This window comes from Polypterus senegalus, chromosome 10 (genome assembly GCF_016835505.1).
Source record: "Polypterus senegalus isolate Bchr_013 chromosome 10, ASM1683550v1, whole genome shotgun sequence".
NCBI classification, from domain to species: domain Eukaryota; kingdom Metazoa; phylum Chordata; class Cladistia; order Polypteriformes; family Polypteridae; genus Polypterus; species Polypterus senegalus.
The window spans coordinates 16,133,857-16,156,625 of record NC_053163.1 but is presented as its reverse complement, the minus strand read 5'-3'; the positions used below and the strand labels follow the sequence as shown (position 1 = coordinate 16,156,625).

At 39.2% G+C, this 22,769-nt stretch overlaps 1 protein-coding gene and 1 non-coding gene across 2 annotated transcripts in view; one reads left to right on the top strand and one right to left on the bottom strand.

Moving 5' to 3' along the window:
• LOC120536392 overlaps window positions 1–22,769 on the top strand; it is a 53,347-nt gene that overhangs the window by 26,496 nt on the left and 4,082 nt on the right. The window contains exons 4-9 of the mRNA XM_039764715.1: window positions 203–219; window positions 3,723–4,307; window positions 8,025–8,393; window positions 13,792–15,250; window positions 17,812–17,915; window positions 20,906–21,295. Coding sequence (XP_039620649.1) covers window positions 203–219; window positions 3,723–4,307; window positions 8,025–8,393; window positions 13,792–15,250; window positions 17,812–17,915; window positions 20,906–21,295 — 2,924 coding nt within the window. The remainder of the gene's footprint in view (window positions 1–202; window positions 220–3,722; window positions 4,308–8,024; window positions 8,394–13,791; window positions 15,251–17,811; window positions 17,916–20,905; window positions 21,296–22,769) is intronic.
• On the bottom strand, window positions 919–1,000 carry trnas-cga. The gene has a single exon. It is a non-coding gene; the product is annotated as a tRNA-Ser (tRNA).

Here is a 22,769-nt window from a genome sequence, read left to right as displayed (position 1 = left end):
GGAGCCATCAAATTAGAAAGCAGAAAACAACGAATTTCTATTTTACCTTCTTAACCGTTTGGCCACGGCTTCTGAAATCACTTAAGTGATACGATTTATAGTTTGTACGTTAATCTATTTTCTTTTTGGTTTACCTGATTTAACTGCCCAGTTTTAATTAAACTGACGGTTTAACTTAACTGTGTTTTTTTATGTTTGTCAGGTGTATCACCAAGTCAGGTATTTAAGGAACAAAGCTGAACATGCAGTAATAAAAAGAAGGGCAATATACTGTCTCACTAGACGTTCATGGTTTTCATAAATTCTTCAGTAGTCCATTTTTTCGTATAGCCATTCTTCCGAAACACGGCGCCGTACATACTTTAGCGATATCCAATCTTTTTATTTTCACCCGTCCTTCCGTGTAAATTTACATCGTTACCGTCGGTTCAACCATTTTCTGTCAGCGCTATCACCCTTTCCAGGGCGACTGAAGTAATTGAACTGCTTTCGTTTATTAATGACCTGATTAATCAGACATCCCCTGATACAATGCTTATTCTTTAAACACAGCTGTGAAGATGTTGTCAGTATTACTATTGTTATTTTAATCATTAATTATTAGAATCAATGCACTTACCGATAACGCGGGTTCTTTAATGCCAGTCTGGACCGCAAGAAATTCGTGCTCCACAGCTTGGAAACTTTCCAAAAACTTGCCGCGTGAACTTGCTTTGCAGCACAACTCTGTTCTCTTTAAGTTGTGAATGTTCACTTTGATAAGGTTAAACGAATAATCGGTTATTATTGACAGGGGAACGCATCATTTCCGAGTGTAATCTTAAACATTCAGTCGTTCCAAAGTACCAAGCTAAATGCCATATAATCTTCATTGTATTAAAGATGGAAATCAGCAGGACGAGCCTGGTCATTAAAGATCGTAGTCGGCAGGATTCGAACCTGCGCGGGGAAACCCCAATGGATTTCGAGTCCATCGCCTTAACCACTCGGCCACGACTACACGCTTTGAGAAACATGATAACGCGATAAATCCCACTGTGTTTTTTACACCTTTATTTATTTACACGTACAATTGTGGAATTGAACTGTATCCCTTGAATAAAACGGTTGGGTCCACACTGCAGTCTGCCTATAAAGATTAATGTCGATTGAGCAGAGTTCAAGGTGATCGGAAGGCTGGCAGGACCGATTCTTCTGATTCTTTCCAATTTTTGCCGTCCACGTTATCATGAATTCCTTTAGAAGTCTCACGTTTGTTTTTTTTTTTCGCGCTACATTTGCCTGATTCATTCGTTATTTAACTACTTTTTTTACATTTTCTTCACGTGTTGTGGAGTGATTAGCGGTTTGTCGTTGCAGGATTCCCTCATGGCGAGACTCGCTTATTGAACACTTGGCAGTACTTACTTTGTTCTTTTATGACGTAGAGTCTCTCAGATTAATAGTACTTGACGTCACGTGTTCCAGAGTCAAAACCTTATTTTTACGGGAAAAAAATAAGTGATTATGAACTTCCAGTAATAGGGAAATGTGAACCGCACTGCTTAAAAAAATGATTTTTATCCAAATGGTTTTAGAAGTCAGGTAATTAGTTAACTGGGGTTTGAAATGATTGTAATAGATAGATAGATAGATAGATAGATAGATAGATAGATAGATAGATAGATAGATAGATAGATAGATAGATAGATAGATAGATTATTAATCCCAAGGGGAATGCACATACTCCAGCAGCAGCATACTAATAAAAAAATATTAAATTAAAGATTGATAATAATGCAGGTATATCAGACAATAATTTTGTATAATGTTAACGTTTAAAATACGTGATCCTGAATCTGGAAGGTCCAGGTGAGTCAACAAGATAATGAGACTGCAGGCAACTTTGTTAAAGGGTATTTAACAAGCACAAGTCAGGGTATGGAGACAAGGAAATGTCCAGTCACAGAATATCCTGTGTATTTAATCATCAAGAAATGAAAAGAGTTGTAAATCTTAGAGCAAGCTGTCTACAAAAAAAAACAAACAAAAAAAAAAAAAACAAAAAACAATTTGAGCAAGAAGAAGATTAGCAAGGAAGGCCACCAAAAGATCTATGAGAACTTGAAAAGGAGTTACAAGCTGCAGTACACGGGTAAGACTGCAGAGACGGTATGTGAACAACTGTCATCTGGGTGCTTTACCATTCACAGCTTTATGGGGAAATAGCAAAGAGAAATGGCCTTTATAAAAAAACAAAAAAATATCACATCATGGCTGGAGTTTTCCAGAAGGCACTTGGAAGACTCTGAAGTCAGAAGAAACAAGATTTGCATGGTCAGATAAGACGAAAATTCAGCTTTTTTGGCCATCAAACTAAATGCTATGTTTAGTGTAAGTTGAAAACTGCATACTATCAAAAACACACCATCTTCATAATGAAGCCTGCGGTGGCAACACCATGCTGTGGGGTTGATTCTCTGGGGCAAATACTAGTGGGTGTGGGGGGATGCTGGATGAAAACATGATGCAGTATGCAAGAAACCTGCAAAAGATGCATTTCCAGCAAACACAATGACCTCAGGTATAAAGCCAAATCTACAGAGCAATTGTAAGGCATAGTCCAAATCTCAAACCAAATGAGAATTTGTGACTGCATAGGCTGTTCACTCACAATCCTCAAGCAACCTGATAAGCTTGAACAGTTTTTTGGGGGGATGGAGAAGGGATGGAGAAAAATGGCTGGTCCAGATATACAGACCTGATAGAAAGAGAGACCTGTGCACACAGACTCAAGACTTTCAAGGGTGCCAAAGGTGCAGCTACTAAATACTGTCTTGAAGTAAGTAAATAGTTACCTTCTTCTTCCTCCTCTTTTCCCACTTCTATGTGGGGGTCAATGCACTTGATCAACCTTCTCCATAAAGCTCATTCCTACACCTCCTCGCCAGTCAAGCCCCTTTCCCTCAGATCTTCTTTTAGTTTGTCCATCCACCTCCGCTTTGGCCTCCCTCGCTTTCTCTTCCCCTGTACTTCCATTGCCATGACTTATGAGACCAATTATTTTGTGTTTAATGTTTGTAATTAATTTAGACCACGTTGCAGAAATTTCACTTTGACATTAAAGAATCGTTTCTGATGATCAGTCTCAAAACAGCCAAATTAAAACCGGTGTTGTGCTGTGTTTTCTATCAGTAAACTATGGAAACTTCCAAGGGATGAATACTTTTACAGGTACTGTACATTTCGCCTCAGTATACGGTACAGAGACAATAACTACAAAATACAACATATTCTTTTGAGAACTTTGAGGAAACACTTTACTTTTTTATCTAATCAGACAAGAGTATTCAAATTTACAGCGTGGTTTTGAAATAGTACCCGAAGTAAACTGTCCGTTATTGTCATCCCTGTAGCGGCAGACCTTCGCGCGCGCATGCGTTGTAGTAAAACTAGCACAGCGGCAGTCGCCTGACGTCTACTGCGCACGCGTCACACTGAAAGAATGCCATCGGTTCCGCGAGGACCTGATATCAATGTAACACACCGTTCACCCGGAACCGTTGTCTCCTAACAACCAGCAACAACGCATCTTTTCCCGGAATTATTACTATTTCGTGACAGTCTGGCTTCTGTATTTGACATTTAAATTAAAGAGCCTCCTTTTTTCTGAAGAAAAAACAAAACCACTATAAAAGGAAAATTCCTCGATGATAATCTTGTTGCTGTCATGGACGAGTAAGATTCCTATCATATTTTTACTGATCATCTTGCGTCCAGCACTGAGAAAACAGCGAGCATGCCCTTCCAGACTGATTTGTACAATAACGATGAACAAATCAAAGGAGACCAAGAACGTCTGAAGACGGGAGACGCTTCTGATTCTCATGTGTCAAAAGTAAAGGCAGCGGAAACTAAAACTAACGAGGAGGTTGTGATTTCTGAATTGGTTGGCTTAGTAAGGCGAGAAACTTCAGATGTCACGTTTAAAGCCTCTGAAGGCAAGACGGCAAACGGAGGCTTGGCTGAGCCGTTACCGTCATGGGTGGTGTGTAAGGATGAGACCCTCACACGACCTCGTGTGGCTAGCGGTGAGCTGCTGAGGCGACAGGCTGATGACGGGCGTGATGCGCAGGACTGGGCGCCTGTCACATCGCTTGGCACCATCGGTCAAGCAAGTGCGTGTAAACAGGAGCCAAGTGTGTCCCAGTCCACGGCAATAAGCACTGATTTGAATCGGGAGAGTCCAGTTACTGTCAGCTTTGCATCACTCCAAAGTCATCAGAAGGGAAAAATGGACACAAACTGCCGACGAAATGGAGACCAAGGTGCGTTTGTCTGTACTAGACCAAATTAATTTAAATGAGTACCCCCTGACACACTCACTTGTCTTTGTAATGTTGTTACTTTTTAACAACTAAGATTTTTACAGTAATGTACATTATCAATTAAGGCAAGGAAATTAATTACAGAGTGCTGCTAAAATATTTCCCTCTTCTTAATATCCTCAGTTTTTGCATATTTTCATGATAAATTACTTTAGGCAAAATTCAAACAAAGGCACCAGAATGAATACAGTTTTGAATCCATTACTTTATTTCTTCAAGGAAGAAAGGTATCCAACACCCTTCCCGCCCATGTGAAAAAGTAAATGCCCCCAACACACACACACACTTTAATTGGAACTTTAGCAGAACTAAATGCATCCCATAATTTCATATCAGTCTTTCACATCCCTGTTGAAGAAGTTTTAACCCACTGCAGATCTGCTTTAATTCACACACATTGGTAGGTTTCCAGTCATGAACTGCCAGTTTCAGGTACTGCCATGGTATCTCTGCTGGGTTCAAGTCAGGACTTTGACTAAGGCACGCCAAGACCTAAATTGTATTTCTCCTGAGCCATTCACTTGTAGACTTGCTTTTGTTTTGGGGTCTTTGTTCTGCTGCATAAGCCAGTTAGAGGAAGAGGAAGTGTCCTAAATGCTGGGCATTTATTTGCAGGTTTCATTTACACACCGAGAGCAATAACACGGAATACAAAAAAATAGATTTTGTTTTGTATGGATTGACAATGAGATGGAATTGTTATTTTAAGTAACACACTAGTATAATCCGAGCAAAGCAGGTTAGAAAATGTAAGGAGCAGAATCCAGTTAGGGAGGGCCCATTTAATAAGCACAAACCAATCAGAACACAACTAGAGTCTGTGCTTTCACAATTCTCAATTTACACTCATTCACTCTTCAATGCTAAGTCAGGCTTTTCTAAAAAATACGGCAGACCAACTACACAATCCAAAGGCAATCGGAAACTGAAAGAAACCCTGACAGGAAGAGATCTGGCAGACCCAAAGTCACCACCCAATCAGAAGACAAGTTTCTGAGGGTCACCAGCTTGCGTGATCACAGGCACCTCACAGCACAGCAGCTTCAAGAACAGCTGAACAGTGCAGGTTGAAAAACGCAAGTCTCAGTTTTTACTGTGAAGTGGAGACTTTGTGCTGTTGGTTTGACAGGGCGATTGTCTGGGAATGCCATTCCTTGTGAATTTCCCCTTGGGATTAATAAAGTATCTATCTATCTATCTATCTATCTATCTATCTATCTATCTATCTATCTATCTATCTATCTATCTATCTATCTATCTATCTATCTATCTATCTGTCTGTCTATCTGTCTGTCTGTCTGTCTGTCTGTCTGTCTGTCTGTCTGTCTGTCTGTCAAAATAGTGCATTGAAATGCCAGCTCTCTGAAAGAAAGTCTTATGTACTGATGAATCCAAATTTGAAATCTCCGGGTCATCACCCAGGGTGTCTGTATGCTGTCGAGTTGGTGAAAGGGGGGGTTCTTCAATGTGTGAGACCAACTGTCAGACATGGAGGAGGAAGGGTGATGCTCTGGGGGTCTTATTCTGGAGGCAGACTTGGTGACTGGCGCTGCCAGGGTGAGTGGCATTCTGGATCAAAGAGTTACCACAGTTTGGCTGTTACATCAGCAAAAGGTGGCTACTTTAATAATTCACAAATTTCAATTAAATTCTGTACACTTAATGATTCCTTGACTTATTTTTTATTTGCCATTATTTATTTGTTCTGTGCTTTAATTTTATGAAACATTAAGACATTAAACTGCATGCATTTCCATAAAAATGGAGGTTTTCTAAAACATTTGACCCATAGTGTTATGCACTGTATGTATGCATGAATATTTGCTCTTAGACTCTGGTAGTGGCCCAAAAAGTTATTTATTGATATTGGGTAAAATATTTAGGTTACTTCATAACATGCCAAATCTAATGATGCACTAATATCTTGTTTGCTAAGACATTCATTCAGAGAAGCTTAATATCAAAGTTGCTTAAACTGATATTCAAAGCTGCATTCTATAAAGTTTTCATATAAAAAACAGTAAGAAATATCATATGTTGCTTTTATTTTAGTTGCTTCTAGGTTTAAAATGTATAAGAAAATAAAAAAGAAAAAATGTTTCATTTAAGGTGTCCATGCTCATTTAAAGTCATTGTCGCTGTAAGAGCTATTTTCCTAGTTCTATAAGATTCATGAATATTTTACCAGATGACAATGCATAATCTATGGGAGATTCCTAAAAGCCATGTACGTAGAATTGTATTGGTATATTCTTGCCATTTCTAACAGCTTTGAGTAAACATTATTCTTCAGTTAGTGACAGCCTTGCCATGAGTAAGGTGTAGAGCCATACGGTTTTAAACCATGCTCGTGCTTACACACGTGACCTTGCCTTAGCACGTGCTTGTGCCTATGCCTACAGGCTTTTTGAGTGTAAAATAAATTGTAAAACAGCACATATTTAAGTGTTGAACTGTATGCTTATGGTGTACAGAAGAAGAAATTAAGAACCTTTAAGTATAGAAAGAAGAAGTAAAGAACCTTTAAGTACAGAAGTAACAAAAATTTCTCAAGAAAAGCAAAGTTTAGAGAAGATACATTTTTTCCTCATTTTTTTCTGCCTTTTATTCTACGTGTGTAACTATTGTTTCTTTTATTCTCGTGTGGATTATTTGCTTTTAACTTTCACTAAATATTTTTAAAACAAACTTTTCGACTGAGAGATTTCTTTCAACACACGTTTATCCTTGCTTGACTTCTCCTTACGCTTCGGCAGCTACAGTCTCATTACACGCATTTTCAGACTTAACAACCACAGTCTCAGACCTTGTCACCGCACCATGTCAAAGTTTACAACTCAAAATCGCAGTCTATGCCACTTTTACCAAGCCAGTGCCAATCTTCCAGTACAGTCATGCTCGCCTCTTTTTCTGACAGCAAGTAGTGAGTCGGAGCTGTATGAATGGTTAACAGCTGGCGTGAGTTCAGCAGCAGTTTTCGTTTATGACATTTTGTTATCCTATGTAATACACAAAACATTGGACAGACAAGCTTCTCTCATGTCCATAGTCCCCATGCTGCCTAACAAAGCCACTGTACTAAAGGTTAACATCTGCGGGGAGTTCAGCCACAGTTTTGGCCCCTTTTTTCAATTTTCCATTCTGTTTTTGTAAGTAAAATACGAGACATCAGACAGACAAGCTACTCTTCTATTTGTGAGTTTCTAAACAAGAATGTTCCTTATTTCTCGTCACTACTTCTCATCTATGTATTGTACTTCTGGGTGAGCATTCATTAGTTGTCAACTCTCCTGCACACACATCCTGCCCATCCAACTAAAGATGATTTATCGTACAGAGTTTACGTCTCATTGGGTGATTTACTTCATAAGAATACAATGCCAACTCACTAAGATTATATAAATGAAGACTGTGAATGAAAGTTGATGAAAAAATCGTGTAATGTGACGTAGGTGTAAGTCACCAGTTTATATAGATGTTTTAGAAAAATGCCATAAAAATAGTTTTCAATAACAGACTGATGTTCTAGTTGACTAATATGACAAAGAAAATACTATTCCTGGTTATTGGTCTAAAATCTGTATTTTGCTTCATTTTAGTTTAGATCCTTAAAAATGTTCTGTTTGCAAGTGTGATTTCCTTTGTCTTTTCTCGCAGGACTTCCTGAAGCCCCTTCTCATATTTCACAGAGAATCGACCATTTTTGTAAGAACAGTCCGACCGTACAGAAAACCGTCATCACTGGCTCTTTAGAAGCTGAAGGAAAACCCCATCAGCTGATTTCTTGTTTCATTAAGAAAGAAGGTAACCATATAGACGTTTCTAGTATTTCAGAAGAAAGGATAAAGCAGAGGTCCCTTGACCTCATGGAGGAAGAATTAACTAACATCAAAGAGGAGGTTTTAGAGGTGGAGATTTCTTCCAGTATAAAGAAAGAGATGACCACGGTAAATGAAGTTAAAGAAACCTGTCCAGCAACTGTGGACAGCATTCGTTCCTCCCCTTCGCAAGCCTGTGAACCAGAAGGTAAGCATGTAGATAAAAAATGGTCAAAGGAAAATGTTGTTGTAAAATGACAAACATAGAAAATTTTAAAAAATGCATAGTGTACCTAAGTTGAATATAGGTCACGAAGATCAAAATCTTTTAAGTGTCAACACTTGAAGAAGCTCCAGAACATTCACGAAGAGAGAAGTTGGAGTGATAGAGTGAAGGGCACTCTTAGCCAATGAAGAAGCCATTACTGGGCTGGACCAATGAATGAGGGAGGAGGCGAGTCTTCCATTTAAATCCTCCATCATGTTTGAGTGCATTCTGTTTTACTTCATGAGGGCGCTTAATAATATTTAAGTAAAAAGTACATGCATTTTGGATGGTGTAAGCATATGTGTATTATGCGACATGTGTAACATGTAATTATTTCATGGACGTTTTTAATATTTTTTACTGTTGTCCTGCATTGGTCACCATAGATGCCTATTCCATCAGAAACTTTGCTATCTCCATTATAAGTAGAGACATGAGATTAAAACATTTCTCTGCCATCACTACATGTAAGTAATATAAAACAAATATCTTGGTGGAGTATTGTTTTAAAGGTAAGAATGACATGCCATTATGAAGTTGGTTGAAATTAAAACCTGCAACCCCACCAATTAAGTTGAAAATCACTGAAATACAGTAATGTCCGTTGAAACAGTGCTCCATGTTGTTGTCTCTTTCTAGTGTAATATGTTCCTCCTACCCTGGTGTGTGCAGGCATTGCTGAGTGTTTCTCCGTAATATCAGATCATTATTGCCTTAGTTTCATCAGTCCAAAGAATCTGGTTTTGCACTTTGTGAGAGTCCTTTAGGTGGCATTTTGCAAACTTCAAGCTGCCTTCCATACGTCTTTTACTGAGGACAACCTTTTATTAGGCCACTTGTCTTATAAAGCCTAGACTGATGGAGTGTTGCAGTAATAGTTGTCCTTCTTGAAGCTTCTCTTATCTCCACATAGTTTCTCTGGAGCTTAGCTAGAGTGAACATTGGGTCCCCCCTCTCACTCCTCTCCCATGATTGCTCAGGGTTGTTCTAGACGTATTCCATTTAACAATTATGGAAGCCACTGTGTTCTTGGACACCTTCAGTGCTGCAGGAATTTTGTTGAAGCCTTACTGTGCCTCAACATAATCTCGTCTCTAAAGTCTGCAGGTGATTCCTTTAGTTTCATGGCGTGTATTTTTTTTTTTTTGCTCTGATACACATTATCAACTGTGGGGCCTTATATAGACAATTGTGTCTAATTGATTGAATCGACCACAGGTTGATTCCAAATAAGGTTTAGAAAAATCCCAATGAAGATCAATAGAATGGGATGCACCTGAGCCTGATTTCAAGTGTCATAGGTAAGGGTCTGAATACTTTTCATAATTATGATATTTCAGTTTCTTTTAAATACATTTGCAAAAGTTTCTAAAATCCTGTTTTTGCTTTGTCATTCTGGGTGCTGAGTGTTGCTTGATGTGGAGAAAATTACTTAATATGATTTTAGCACAAGGTTACAACATAGCAAAATATGAAAAAGTGAAGAGGTTTGAATACTTTCTGAGTCCACTGTATCCTGTATGGACATTTGAAATATCAACCTCACTTGAATGCTTTAGTTTTGGCCAAACTGATCAAAATAAACAGAAAACAACTGTAGCAGCACCCCAGACACAATTGCACAATGCCAAGTCCTCATTGCAAATAATAGTTTATTAGTAAGGAAGTGGCTATTGACAGGCGTCTCTTCACAATACACAAATGTACAGTCCAAGGATTCTCTTTACTGTGTGTTTTCCACCTCCTTACTGACTTCTCCTCAAGTCTTGTCCATGTCTTCCTCACTCCAACTCCCTGGGAGCTACAAAGCAGCTTCTTTTATGTTGGGGATGGGAATATTTCCAGTGTCCCAACATCACACCTAGGAAGCACTTCCGAGACCTGCTAATTCCCAAATACCCCAGTGGGGCTCCTCACCAGGACAACAGCTCCTGAGCTGCACTGCGGATGCACCAACAGGAGCCTCAGCCACAGAAATGCCACCCCATCTACTGGGGGTCAGGGGGTGTTTATCTGTCCACAGAGGACAGTACCTTTCCCATCCATCCCTGACCTGTAGAATTGCAAAAGTACCTCAGCCTGGTAAGGAGCCCCCCATGTTGTGCTTTCTGTGACTATATATATATTATATAACTTTATTAATCTCATGGGGAAATTCATATATATATGGATTATATATGGCACTGGCAGCCATGCACGCCCAAGCCATCACACTGCCTGACTCCACCATGTTTTACAGATGATGTGCTATGCTTTGGATAATGAGCTGTTCCACGCCTTCTCCATACTTTTTTCTTGCCATCATTCTGGTAGAGGTTGATCTTGGTTTCATCTGTCCAAAGAATGTTTTTCCAGAACTGTGCTGGCTTTTTTAGATGTTCTTTAACAAAATCCTATCTAGCCTTTTTATTCTTGAGGCTTATGAGTGTCTTGCACCTTGCAGTGCGCCCTCTGTATTTACTTTCATGCAGTTTTCTTTTTATGGTAGACTTGGATATCGATACGCCGACCCCCTGGAGAGAGTTGTTCACTTGGTAGGCTGTTGTGAAGGGGTTTCTCTTCACCATGGAAATGATTCTGCGATTATCCACCACTGTTGTCTTCCGTGGATGTCTTTTTGTGTTTCTGAGTTCACCAGTGCTTGCTTTCTTTCTCAGGATGTACCAAACTGTAGATTTTGCCACTCATAATATTGTAGCAATTTCTCGGATGGGATTTTTCTGTTTTCGCAGCTTAATAATGGCTTCTTTCACCTGCATGGAGAGCTCCTTTGACCGCATGTTGTCTGTTCACAGCAAAATCTTCCACATGCAAGCACCACACCTCAAATCAACTCCAGGCCTTTTATCTGCTTAATTGATAATGACGTAACGACGGACTTGACCACACCAGCCCATGAAATAGACTTTGAGTCAACTGTCCAATTACTTTTGAGCCCCTGAAATGAAGATTTTGTGTTAAAAAAAATGCTTTAGTTCCCTCACATTTTTATGAAATCTTTTTGCTCAACCCACTGAATTAAAGCTGAAAGTCTGCACTTCAACTGCATCTGCGTTGTTTCATTTAAAATTCATTGTGGTAATGTACAGAACCAAAATTAGAAAAAAGTTGTCTTTATCCAAATATTTATGGACCTAACTGTATATATATATATATATATATATATATATATATATATATATATAATATATATTTAGGATTACAGGATCATTGATTGCTTACAATGTAGGATCCTACATTGAGTCGGCAGTGGGGTTTTGAACCGACGGTCTTAGTCTAGTGCCTAATTTTCCATTGCACACTGCCTCCAGCAGAGATCTTCATAAGAATGGCTGGTGATACATATTATCTAGGAATTGTTCTAAAGAAATTTAAAATTAATTTCCACTGTGTGAGTTGTTCCATGATGAAACAGATTATCTAAAATTATCTTGTTACTCCTAGAAGGGATCCTACTCTGTTCGGGCCTTGATCAAGGCCATTAACCTGAAAATTGCTCCAGGGTCACTTTACAATGGCTGACCTCGTGCTCAGACCTCCAAAGTTAATGCAAAAAGACAGTTTCCCTTTGAGGAGTAGTACAGTATAGCAAATACCAAATTACCTACAAGCTGTGAAAATGTAAGATCACTAGCAGTTTATTAAAGGCAGATCATCTCATCAGGTTCAGTAAACACCCCTAATCAAAGGTCTCTAAGGCTATCATAAAAAGATCTAAAGGCTTCTTTTGCTGCAGTGCACATGTGAAGGCATATGAATCGGTTAAGAGACAGACAGGACATATTTTCTTTATATGGCAATTGGAGAAGGAAGAAACTTTTGGTTTCAAAAAGAAAATAATGCAAAAATGACATTTACTAATGATTTCTGGGAGTTGAGCAATACTTAGGATAAAATTTGCTCTACAGATCACGCAAAGTTGAAGTTATTTTTCCGTAGTGCCAAACATCGTCTTAGTGCAAAACAAAAAATGTTTTTCAAGTAAACTCGTGCCACGTATGTAGCATAATGGGAGGTGCAGCATGGTTTGGAGAAGCTTCCAGCAGCTGGCTTTCTTGGAGTAAAGTCTGAATTGGACAACATACCAAAGAATATCTGAGGTAATTATGGTGTCATCTGTCAAAGGTTGAAGAAGAAAAAGACAGGATCAGACAGCTTGACAAAGAGCCAAAATATGACGTACAAAGGTGATGTGGAGATTTTTTTAAGGAAAGCCAAGTCAAACCGTACATCAGACCCTGTTGAAGTGTTATGGAGAGGTTTGTACTAGGATACAGAAAGATCAGTATTATGTGAAGGAGTGGCCAAAGATTCCTACTGATTTAACTGAAATGGATATTTGCAATAAACGTTTACAGTAAGTTGTTCTCACCAAAAATAACTTTGCGGTAAACTTTTTAATCTTCTAACAGTATTTTATATGTTAAACTGAATATTCACTCGTTTTGTGACACTGTAAAAAAAATTGGGAGTGGACTTTCTTGTATACTCAGATATGGAGATGGATATTTGAGGAGTAAAACGCAAGACAATGATTATATTTTTATGTTATGTACATTAAAGAACGATAAATAACAAATCTAATCAAATTAATAGTATATTGAACAATTATTATAAAAGTAAAGTTGAATAAATTGAGCTGCATGAATAAAAAAGTATCACTTCCGGTTAGCGGAAATAGCCTAAAAGTTGATAGAAATCTACGTTTTGTATCTAATACTTGTATGCAAAATTTGGTTGACCTAGCAGAAAGCATACTCAAGGTTTTGTGTTTACACACACACACAGACACACACACAGATACATAGACATAATTTCAAAAATGGTATTTTCGGACTCAGGAGGTCTAAAACGTTGAGATTCATCAAAATCTCGAAAATCAAATTTTTGGACGATTACAATACTTTCCCTAAGAGAAAGTAAATCGGACCCAGGGAGGTCTAAAACATTGAGATTCATCAAAATCTCAAGGTCGAATTTTTGGATAATTACAATATTTTCCTTATACTTCATATACGAGAAGTATATACGAGAAGTAAAAACATAGCATTGATGATGTAGAAAAGTCTTCAGTCATTCTTTATTCTCATATTTCACCTTTCATAGTGAACACTACCTGAAGATGCTTTAGGAAGATATTTAAGTTCAACTGAGGGAGACAAAGCAAGAATTTTGCATTGCTATATAGCTGATCTTGAATTTATAATGGACTTTTATCTGTTAAGCAGTGTAGACCTGCACTTAGTGATGTTTGAATGAGGTGCATTGTAGGTGAGTAGTAGAAGTACTTGAGTTAAGTTCACGCGTGACTGTCTTGTTTTGTTGTCTTTACACGCAGGACCTTCTCAAGCCTCTTGCCATGTTGTAGAGGGAATAGCTCACTTTGGACAGGGCCTCTTGGAGCTGGGCAGTTTGGCTGGGCAAAGAGATGCAGAAGCTGGATGTTTGGAAACTGAAGAGGGAGTTTCTGGTAACATTAAGCAAGAAGAGGATACTCAAGTGGACTTTAGTGGTGTTTCAGTTGACGGTATGGAGCAGGGATACATTAACAGTATTAAGGAAGAGTTTGTTGGTTGTAAAGAGGAGGTCTCCGAGTTGGGGTTTTCTTCCAGTATTAAGGGCCAGATCCTTGCCGTGGAATGTGATGGTGGTCTGTATAAAGTTAAGGAAGCTACATTAGAGTCTGTGCAAGTTAGATCATCTTTACTTCAGCAAGACTGTGGGCCTGGAAGTGAGTATATGAAGAGTTTAGGAGAGAACCTGACATGTGATGAAAATATTGAGAGCAGATCTGAGTTGCATTGCTGTGATGAATGCTGTATGACCTTCATGAAACCTCGTCACCTTAAAATACACAAGAGAATTCATGCAGGGACCAAACCTTATGAATGTAGAGAGTGTGGAAAGATCTTTGGCTGTTCCAAAAACCTTAAGCAGCATCAGAGAATTCACATGGAAGACAAACCTTACCAATGTTCTGAATGTGGACTGACGTTTAGGTTTAACGGACAGTTTAAATATCACCAGAGAACCCACACCGAAAAAAAAAACTACCAATGCACCGAATGCTCCAAGTCTTTCAGTCGGTCTGCTCACCTTAAGCAACACCAGAGGATTCACACAGGAGAAAAACCCTTCCAGTGTAATGAATGTGGGAGAACATTCAGCTGTAATAGAAACCTGAAGCACCACCAGAGAATTCACACGGGCGAAAAACCATACCAGTGCACAGAGTGTGGAAAGACTTTCAGCCGTGCTGCGAACCTTAAAGAGCACCAGAGGATTCACACTGGAGACAAACCCTACCGATGTACAGAATGCGGGCTCACTTTCCGCTTTAGCGGACAGTTTAAATTTCACATGAGAATTCACACAGGCGAAAAATCTTACCAGTGCAAGGAATGCGGGAAATCCTTCACCTGCTCTCGGATGCTGAAACAGCACAAGATGATTCACAAAGGAGAACGAGTGTACCGCTGCTCGGAGTGCGGAAAGAATTTCACTTGTTTTACAAACCTTAACCAGCACTTGAGAATTCACACCGGGGAGCGACCGTTCCCGTGTCCAGAATGTGGAAAGACTTTCAGTCGAGCAGAGAACCTAAAACAGCATCTGAGAATTCACACTGGTGACAAACCATACAGATGTGCTGAATGTGGGGACACTTTCAGGTTTAGTGGACAGTTTAAACGCCACCAGAAAATTCACACGGGAGAAAAAGCAGCAAGCCTTCTGCCTTCAGTGGATGTGTTGAACTCAAATAATAATAGTAATGGTCTGTGGAGAAATATAACTGAGTCTTAGCTTGAAACGCTACTTTGAGAATTTGTATGATCCATTTAGGGGAGACAGAAAAGCTAAAAGTGCATCCTGAGAAGGACACCTTTAAAACATTTTGGGTTTTTTAATTGTGGACGGTCCTTGTCCGCTCCCTAATCCCTGGTTGCTTCTGGAAGCATCAATGGCGTACCCGAGGATGAGCCGCGACAAGTGAGGACACACACAGTCAGCAAGGTGTTGGTGCAAAATGTCCGGTTCTTTTATTCACAAACAAAACCAACGGTAAAGTCTCCAAAAGTGCAGTGCAGCTCAATTTGAAGTAAATAATCCATAAAATGATGTGTAAGGTGGAGGTTAAAGTATACAACAAATAAAAGCAATAAAAACAAGGTTAAAATCCCAGGCAGATTGTTCCCTTAGAAATACAAACCTCTTTCTAAAAATCTATCATCTCCTCCTTGCAGCATAAGGACATGCCTGCTAACAGGTGTAGTCATCTGTTAAACTCCACTTTGGTGGAGCCCCTCAGTATCTGTAGGACTCCCCTCCGAATCCTTTTCACATCTTAGCTTCAGTCATTCAGCGTCACGCCACACAATGGATCTGCTCCTACTCTCCTGCGTAGCTGCGTAACTCAATAGGAGTGCCCCTACTCCAGACCTGCTTTCCTGGGCATACTCTCAACCACCTGCCACCTTTAATCCCAGTATGGACTCCTCATCATTCTGCCTTTTTCTAACACCCTTAACCTCTTTGTTTCTTATTTTGTCTCTTCTCTTTTATTTTCTCGTTCCTCTTCTTGTTTCCTTCTCTTCCATGCAGGCTCCCTTTATAGCCCTGATTGGGTTCAGGTGTTGTCTTTCACCTGCTCCAAGGTGTGAATGAAGCACTTGACTGATCCGCTTGCATTTCTACATGAATGCGCAATCAGCCAAACACCCCAGTCATCCTTGGAGTGGCGTGTATACGTTCCCACTGGGCCATTGTTATGTCCCAAATGTAATGGTGCCATGAAATGCTGCAGGGGTTAGTCCTGTGTATTTCTACATGGTGTGGCTGAAATGTATGCAATTCCACTTAAATTAAAGTCCGCAAAGTGCACTTTTAAGACGTCTGAGTTGTTTGATTTGTCATTTTAAAATGTGGAGCAGAGAGGGGGGAATCAAAGAAAAATGTGTCTTTGTCCCAAACATTATGGAGGGCACTGCAAATGATAAAATATCACTAAGCTCTGATTTTTGTTTCATGAACATGGTCATTTATTTCTTATAAAATAATTTTTTCTCAATCTAATTAATCTAATAATAGGATATCAAGAAGCAGCTATGAAAATAGCAAACAATTATGACTGATTCACATGTTTCCTAGCTAATGTGAATCTCCATATGTTGTCTGATGACACTGCTTCTATAGAAACATAAGATTCTGAAGCAAAGGGAACCCGGAAGAACTGCAGAAAGTGACCACCAACAATAATTCCAGTATTTTTATAACCGCAGTCAGGAGAGCTGAGAAGATTCAAGATAGATGACAGTGAATATTCAGTAAATTGAACGTAACATCAATTCACTTCATAAGAAAAGCTTATAGTCACCCAGAGAGTCACAAACCATGCCAGAAAAAAAAAAGAAAAGTTTATTTTTTCTGAAGCAGTGTTTATGACTCCAAAAATCACGAAAGGGTTGTTTGAAAATGAGCAGAATTGAAGGAGTCACTGTTCTATAAGAAAAACATTGATACCTTTCTGGAGTTTCCCAAAATAGGAAGACATTTTGCATGGATGCATGGGTCAAAAAAAAAAAAAAAAACAACAACTCTTAGGTTATATACATTATTGTGTCTGGTGGAAATCAAAATTGCATTCCAGTCCAGCCTAGTGGTGGTAGTACCATGATTTCAGTTATTATTAGCTAAATACTTGTAGAAATTCTTAAATGAGAAATTTTCAAGTGCTATCACGCCAACATTTTCAGTCATGATCTCAAAATGTTCTTCTGCCTTGCTCTCTCCATTTCTTAATAATCTGTTTGTCATAAGAGGATTCATAGTTAATGCAATCTGTTGCTTCCACTAGAAAAGACAAAAACAGCAAGTCCATCGTGGATTGTAGAAGGTCCTTTAGATGTCCTTCTCCATTCCTGCCTTGTGCTCTTCTAGTTTTTCACAAGTATTTAACATGAAATATTTAAAGAAAGTATTCAGACCCCTTAACTTTCTGCAAATTTTAATATTATTTTGATTTTAAATGGACAAATTTACCATTTTGCCCATCAATCTACGCTCAATAACCTGTAATGACAAAGTGAAGACAGGTATACAGAAAGATGTATTCGATTTATGAAAAATCAAAAACTGAAATCTCTTATTTATGCAAGTATTCAGACCCTTGATCTTGTACTTTGTAGAAGCTCATTTGGCAGGAATTACAGTTTTAGCTCTTTTTAGCTAAGTCTGTACAAGCTTTTGATGCCTAGATTTGGGCAGATTTTCCTGTCAGATCCTCTCAAGCTTTGTTAGATTTGATGGTAAGTGTCAGTAAACTGCCCTTTTTAGGTCTCTTCACAGATGTTCTTTGAAGTTTAATTCCGGGCTTTGGCTTGACAATTCAAGAACAGAAACTTGTCCCAAATCCACTGCAGTGCTGTCTTGGCTATATGGATCCGGACATTGTCGTGCTGAAAGGTGAACTGTCGCCTCAGTATGTGGTCACGTGCACTCTGGAGCAGGTTTGTCTACAAGGACCTCTCTGTCTTTGGCTGCATTCATCCTTCCCTTAACTATGACAAGTTTTCCTGTATCTGCCACTGAGAAGAAAACCCATTGCGTGATGCTACCACAACCATTTTTTACTGTAGGGATGGTATTAACCAGGTGATGAGCAGTCCCTGGTCTTTCCCAGGCATAGTGTTTGGAGTCCTGGTGAATAAGTTCAATGTTTGTTCCATTTTTCTCATGCTGTCATAGTCCTTTATTGTTTGGAAAACTCCAAGCCAGAGTTAGCCACTCTACCATAAACACCTGGTTGATGAAGCACTTCTGGGATGGCCACCCTTCTGACAGGTTCTCTCATCTCAGCAGATGACTTTTGAAACTCTGTTAGAGTGTTCATTGGAATATTGGTTACTTCCATGACCAAGTCCATTTTTGTCCAGTTACTCAGTTTGGCCAGACGGCCAACTCAGGGAAAAGATCTGGTTGTTCCAAACTTCTTCCCTGTCACAATTATTGATGCTAATGTGCTCCTGGGATTACTCAAAACTTTAGAAATGGTTTCATCCGCTTGCCCCTATCTTTACAATTTCATTGTGGTGGTCTCCAGAGTGCACCTTGGACTTCATGGTTTGGTTTTTGTGAATTGTTGGATCTTATCTACACATGTGTGAGCCTTTCTAAATTACCGTTATGTCCAGTCAATACAATCTGCCACATGTAGACTCCAGTCCAATTCTGGCACATCTCAAGGAGAACTAAAGTAAAAGGGATGCACCTGACCAGAATTTGGAGTGCCATCTCAAAAGGTCTAAATACTTATAGAAATGAGAGATTTCAGTTTTTGATTTTTATGAAATTTGCAAACCTTTCTGAAAAAATGTCTTCACTTTGTCACTATGGGTTTTTAAGTGCAGATTGATGAGCAGGATTAATAATAATAATAATAATAATAATAATAATAATAATAATAATAATAATAATATAGCCCTTTTCTAACTGATCAAAGGACTTTATTTAGACCGTGAGGAACCACATTAACCACCACTAATATACAGCATCCACATGGATGATGCAACAGCAGCCATTCTTGTGCCAGTATGCTTAACACACAGTAGCTGTGTGTTGGTGAAGCAGGGAAACAGCCAGTTACAGACAGAGGATAATTATTGGGCCAAAATGGACAAAGCCATGGTGGACAACTCAACCAGGACATCGGAAAACACCCTATTTTTTTTTTGAAAGATACCCACAGATAGTCAGGACTTTGGTTTTTATATCTCATCTAATGGAAGGTGCCATTTTTACTGCATAATGTTTCCGTCACTGCACTGTGGCATTGGAATCCACACACACGTGTGCTTCATGGCTTCATAAGATACCTTGGCTTGCTTCTACCCTTTGCAGTCTGTAGTTGCTGTTGTTCAACACGAGGATAAGAGCTGTGTCAAAAAAAGTCAAAGAACCCATTATGAAGCTGAAAACCAGGAGACATCTATTAAATGTTAGGATGACCTAAATCAACTGACTGGAATATCCTTAACTCTTTGAGGGCTGAATATTTTTTCCAAAAATCTCAGTTTTCTGTAAAGCACAAAAAGCAAAGGTTTCACACATAAATTGTCTGTTGCTGCACTTGTTTTGGCATCTCTGCCAGCAGCAGCGGCTGTATGGGGCAGCTTGATGGCCAGCAGGAAAACGTGGCAGGCCAGCCTGGCTGTCTTTGCACAGCGGTGGCAGTCGTAGTGTAACACAATCTGGTTTGTACCTCTTGTCATTGTAATTGGCAGTCCTCCCAGGTGCATCAGCTACACGAGCGTGTTGAGCATTGTGATCAGTTGATGCTGGTACCTCACTTTCATTTTCGATCTCCAGATCCTTTGCAGCGAAATTGGAGTCTGACAAATCCGAGTCTGATTCAACGCTAATACGCAAAACGTCATCCACAGAGTATTTCGATTTGGTATATCACTAGATCTCGATGCCACTTTAGAGGTTACTGGCTCTTCACTACTCACTCACGGACATGGAATCGAGGTCAAATCAACAAAAACTAACTTTCCTTCTAGCAAAGAGAGTCGAACTAAAATGTAATGTTGAGTTTTGTCTCAGCTGATTTACAGCTTATTACCCTCCTCTAACCCCGAATTTCAACAAAAGTCAACAACCACCCTGACAGAGTTAAGAAGAAAGAATACACCGGTGAGCTCAATAATCACAAAGGGACTGTTAGGCCAAGGCAGACCTCCACTGCTGAAGACAGACAAATCCTTTCAATGGTAAAGAAAAAGCCCCAGACGCCTGTCCAACAGATCAGAAACAGTTGTCAGGGGGCTGTTGTGGACATGTCAGAAATGACTATCAGCAGAAGACTTCATCAATCAATCAACATTTATTTATATAGCACATATTCATACAAAAAAATGTAGCTCAAAGTGCTTTACAAAATGAATAGAAAAATAGAAGACACAATAAAAGATAAACATAAGTCAACATTAATTAACATAGAATAAGAGTAAGGTCCGATGGCCAGGGTGGACAGAAAAACAAAAAACTCCAAAGGCTGGAGAAAAAAATAAAATCTGTAGGGGTTCCAGACCAAGAGACCGCCCAGTCCCCTCTGGGCAATCTACCTAACATAAGTCAAACAGTCCTCTTTGTATTTAGGGTTTTCATGGAAGGACCTGATGATGATGGTCACGTAGACTTCTGGCTTTCAGTCCATCAATGTTGGTGCATCATGATGCTTTGAGTAGGTGGTGGTGGCGCAGGCATGAGCAGAAATGCAGAGGCCACCCTGAAAGATGCGAACCACTAGTTAGACACAAAAGCAGGATGGCCAGATTACTGTTGTGATTCACCATGTTGGGCTCAGTTACCAGGTCAAATAATGGTTCTAAAATTATTTTAATCACATTTTATTTATGGGTCTTATTCTTTTGTTTTCTTTTTTTCATATGCAGGACTTTCCTTAGCTTCTATCCATATTTCAGAGGAAACATCTCACTTTTACCAAGGCAGTGTGGCTGTGCAGAGAGCTGCAAATGCTGTCTTTTGGAAAATAGAAGAGGAAATTCCTGGGCAGATGTCTAGTGCCATTAAACCAAATGGATTTCCTAGAGTTCCAAATAGCAATTTTGAGCAGGAATCCATCAGTACTGAGGTAGATGAGCTTAAGTCAATCAGCAATGATGATGGGATCACTGTTGAATGTTCTTCCTCCATTAAAGAAGAGATTCCTGCTGTGGAGTGTGCAGCTGAAAATAAATTAGCCATGTACACATCTAAAGAAAGCCAGCTACAGTGTGGCCAGAACAGTCTGTCCTCAGCTCAACAGGCATGTGGATGCACAGGTAAGAATTCTGATAGCAAGAATTTAGAAAAAATTATTGAAGTCAAAATAAATATTAATTAATAATAAACCTCAAACGTCTTCAACAAATTGTATGACCTTCATTAAAAGTATTTCCTTTGCCGTCAACAACAATCACAATCAACAATATGTTTAATGGAGAATAGAGCTGTTGCTGTTCTTGTTGTGGTTCATTACGGTGGAGGCAGTTAAATATTGTTTACAAGGATTTTGGCACTTGTGCAGTATGATTAGTCCAAAAGACAAAATCACGATGAAGTAATCTGAACATATCATTCAAATCTCTCTATATTTAAAATCCAAAGTCTGTATGTCTGTCCGCTTTTCACAAGAGAACTACTTAACAGATTTAGATCGGGTTTATTTCAATAACTTGCTTGAACATTCCAGTTGATTTTGCAACTTCTGAAGTCATCGTGTGAAGTATCATAGTTTGCTTGTAGGAGCGGTATATTCATGCTAATCCAAGAGAGAGGCTATGGGCCGAGGGGAGGGGAAAGCATGACATCAGGAGTGGGGAGTCGGGTGGGACCCTCCTCAATCACGCGCCAGCCTCGGATTGTACCTTTCCTTCTGCTTAGCTAGTGAATGAGAGAACTACTTAACGGATTTAGATATTTTTTTTTACTATAATTTGCTTGAACATTACGGTTTATTTAGCAATTTCTCGCATCGTGTTAAGCATCATAGTTCATTTGCAGGAGTGATATTTTCGTCCTAATCTGAGATAGAGGCTGCGGGGAGGGGGAAGCATGACGTCAGGAGTAGGGAGCTGGACGGGGCCCTCCTCATTCCATGTTTTAGAGTGTACCTTGCCTCCGCTTAGCTAGTGATACCTCTTTGTTTATTGCTTTTTAAAATTTGTCCTGTTTCACTTCTACGCATGCGGAGCCGCGGAGGACTGCTAGTATTGAATAAGAGGCACAACATGAATATACCCTAGTTATAAACCAGGGCTTAAAATGAAAATCAAAGCAAGCAAACTCTCAAAAATTTTAGTGAGCAAGTGGGAATTCAGCTAAATATCCATCTGTTCATTTCCTAACATATTTTATCAGCTACGGGTACTAAGTGGGTTCCAACTCTAGAGGGGCTTGTAGTCCATTGGCGTGCACACCAACATACATCTATAATCATTTTTTTTTAAACAAGTAGATAGCTATTTAATGATTTTTTGTGTATTGAATTTCGATTTGCGGCCACATTTTAATCATGACAAAACTGTACACTGGGAGCAGACTCTAAGCGAAATACAATACGTTTGCCTTGCTTTTAGTTATAACACACAATCTACAGACATGAATTAAAACACAATACATTTTTGGATTGCAATTTAAATTGTCATAAAAATTGTGTGCCATAGTGAAAAGCCATCGATGATCTGATTAATATGTTTTTAATCAGGACAAGATAAAAATTAGCCAAAACTAAATGCACCACATGCATATGCATTG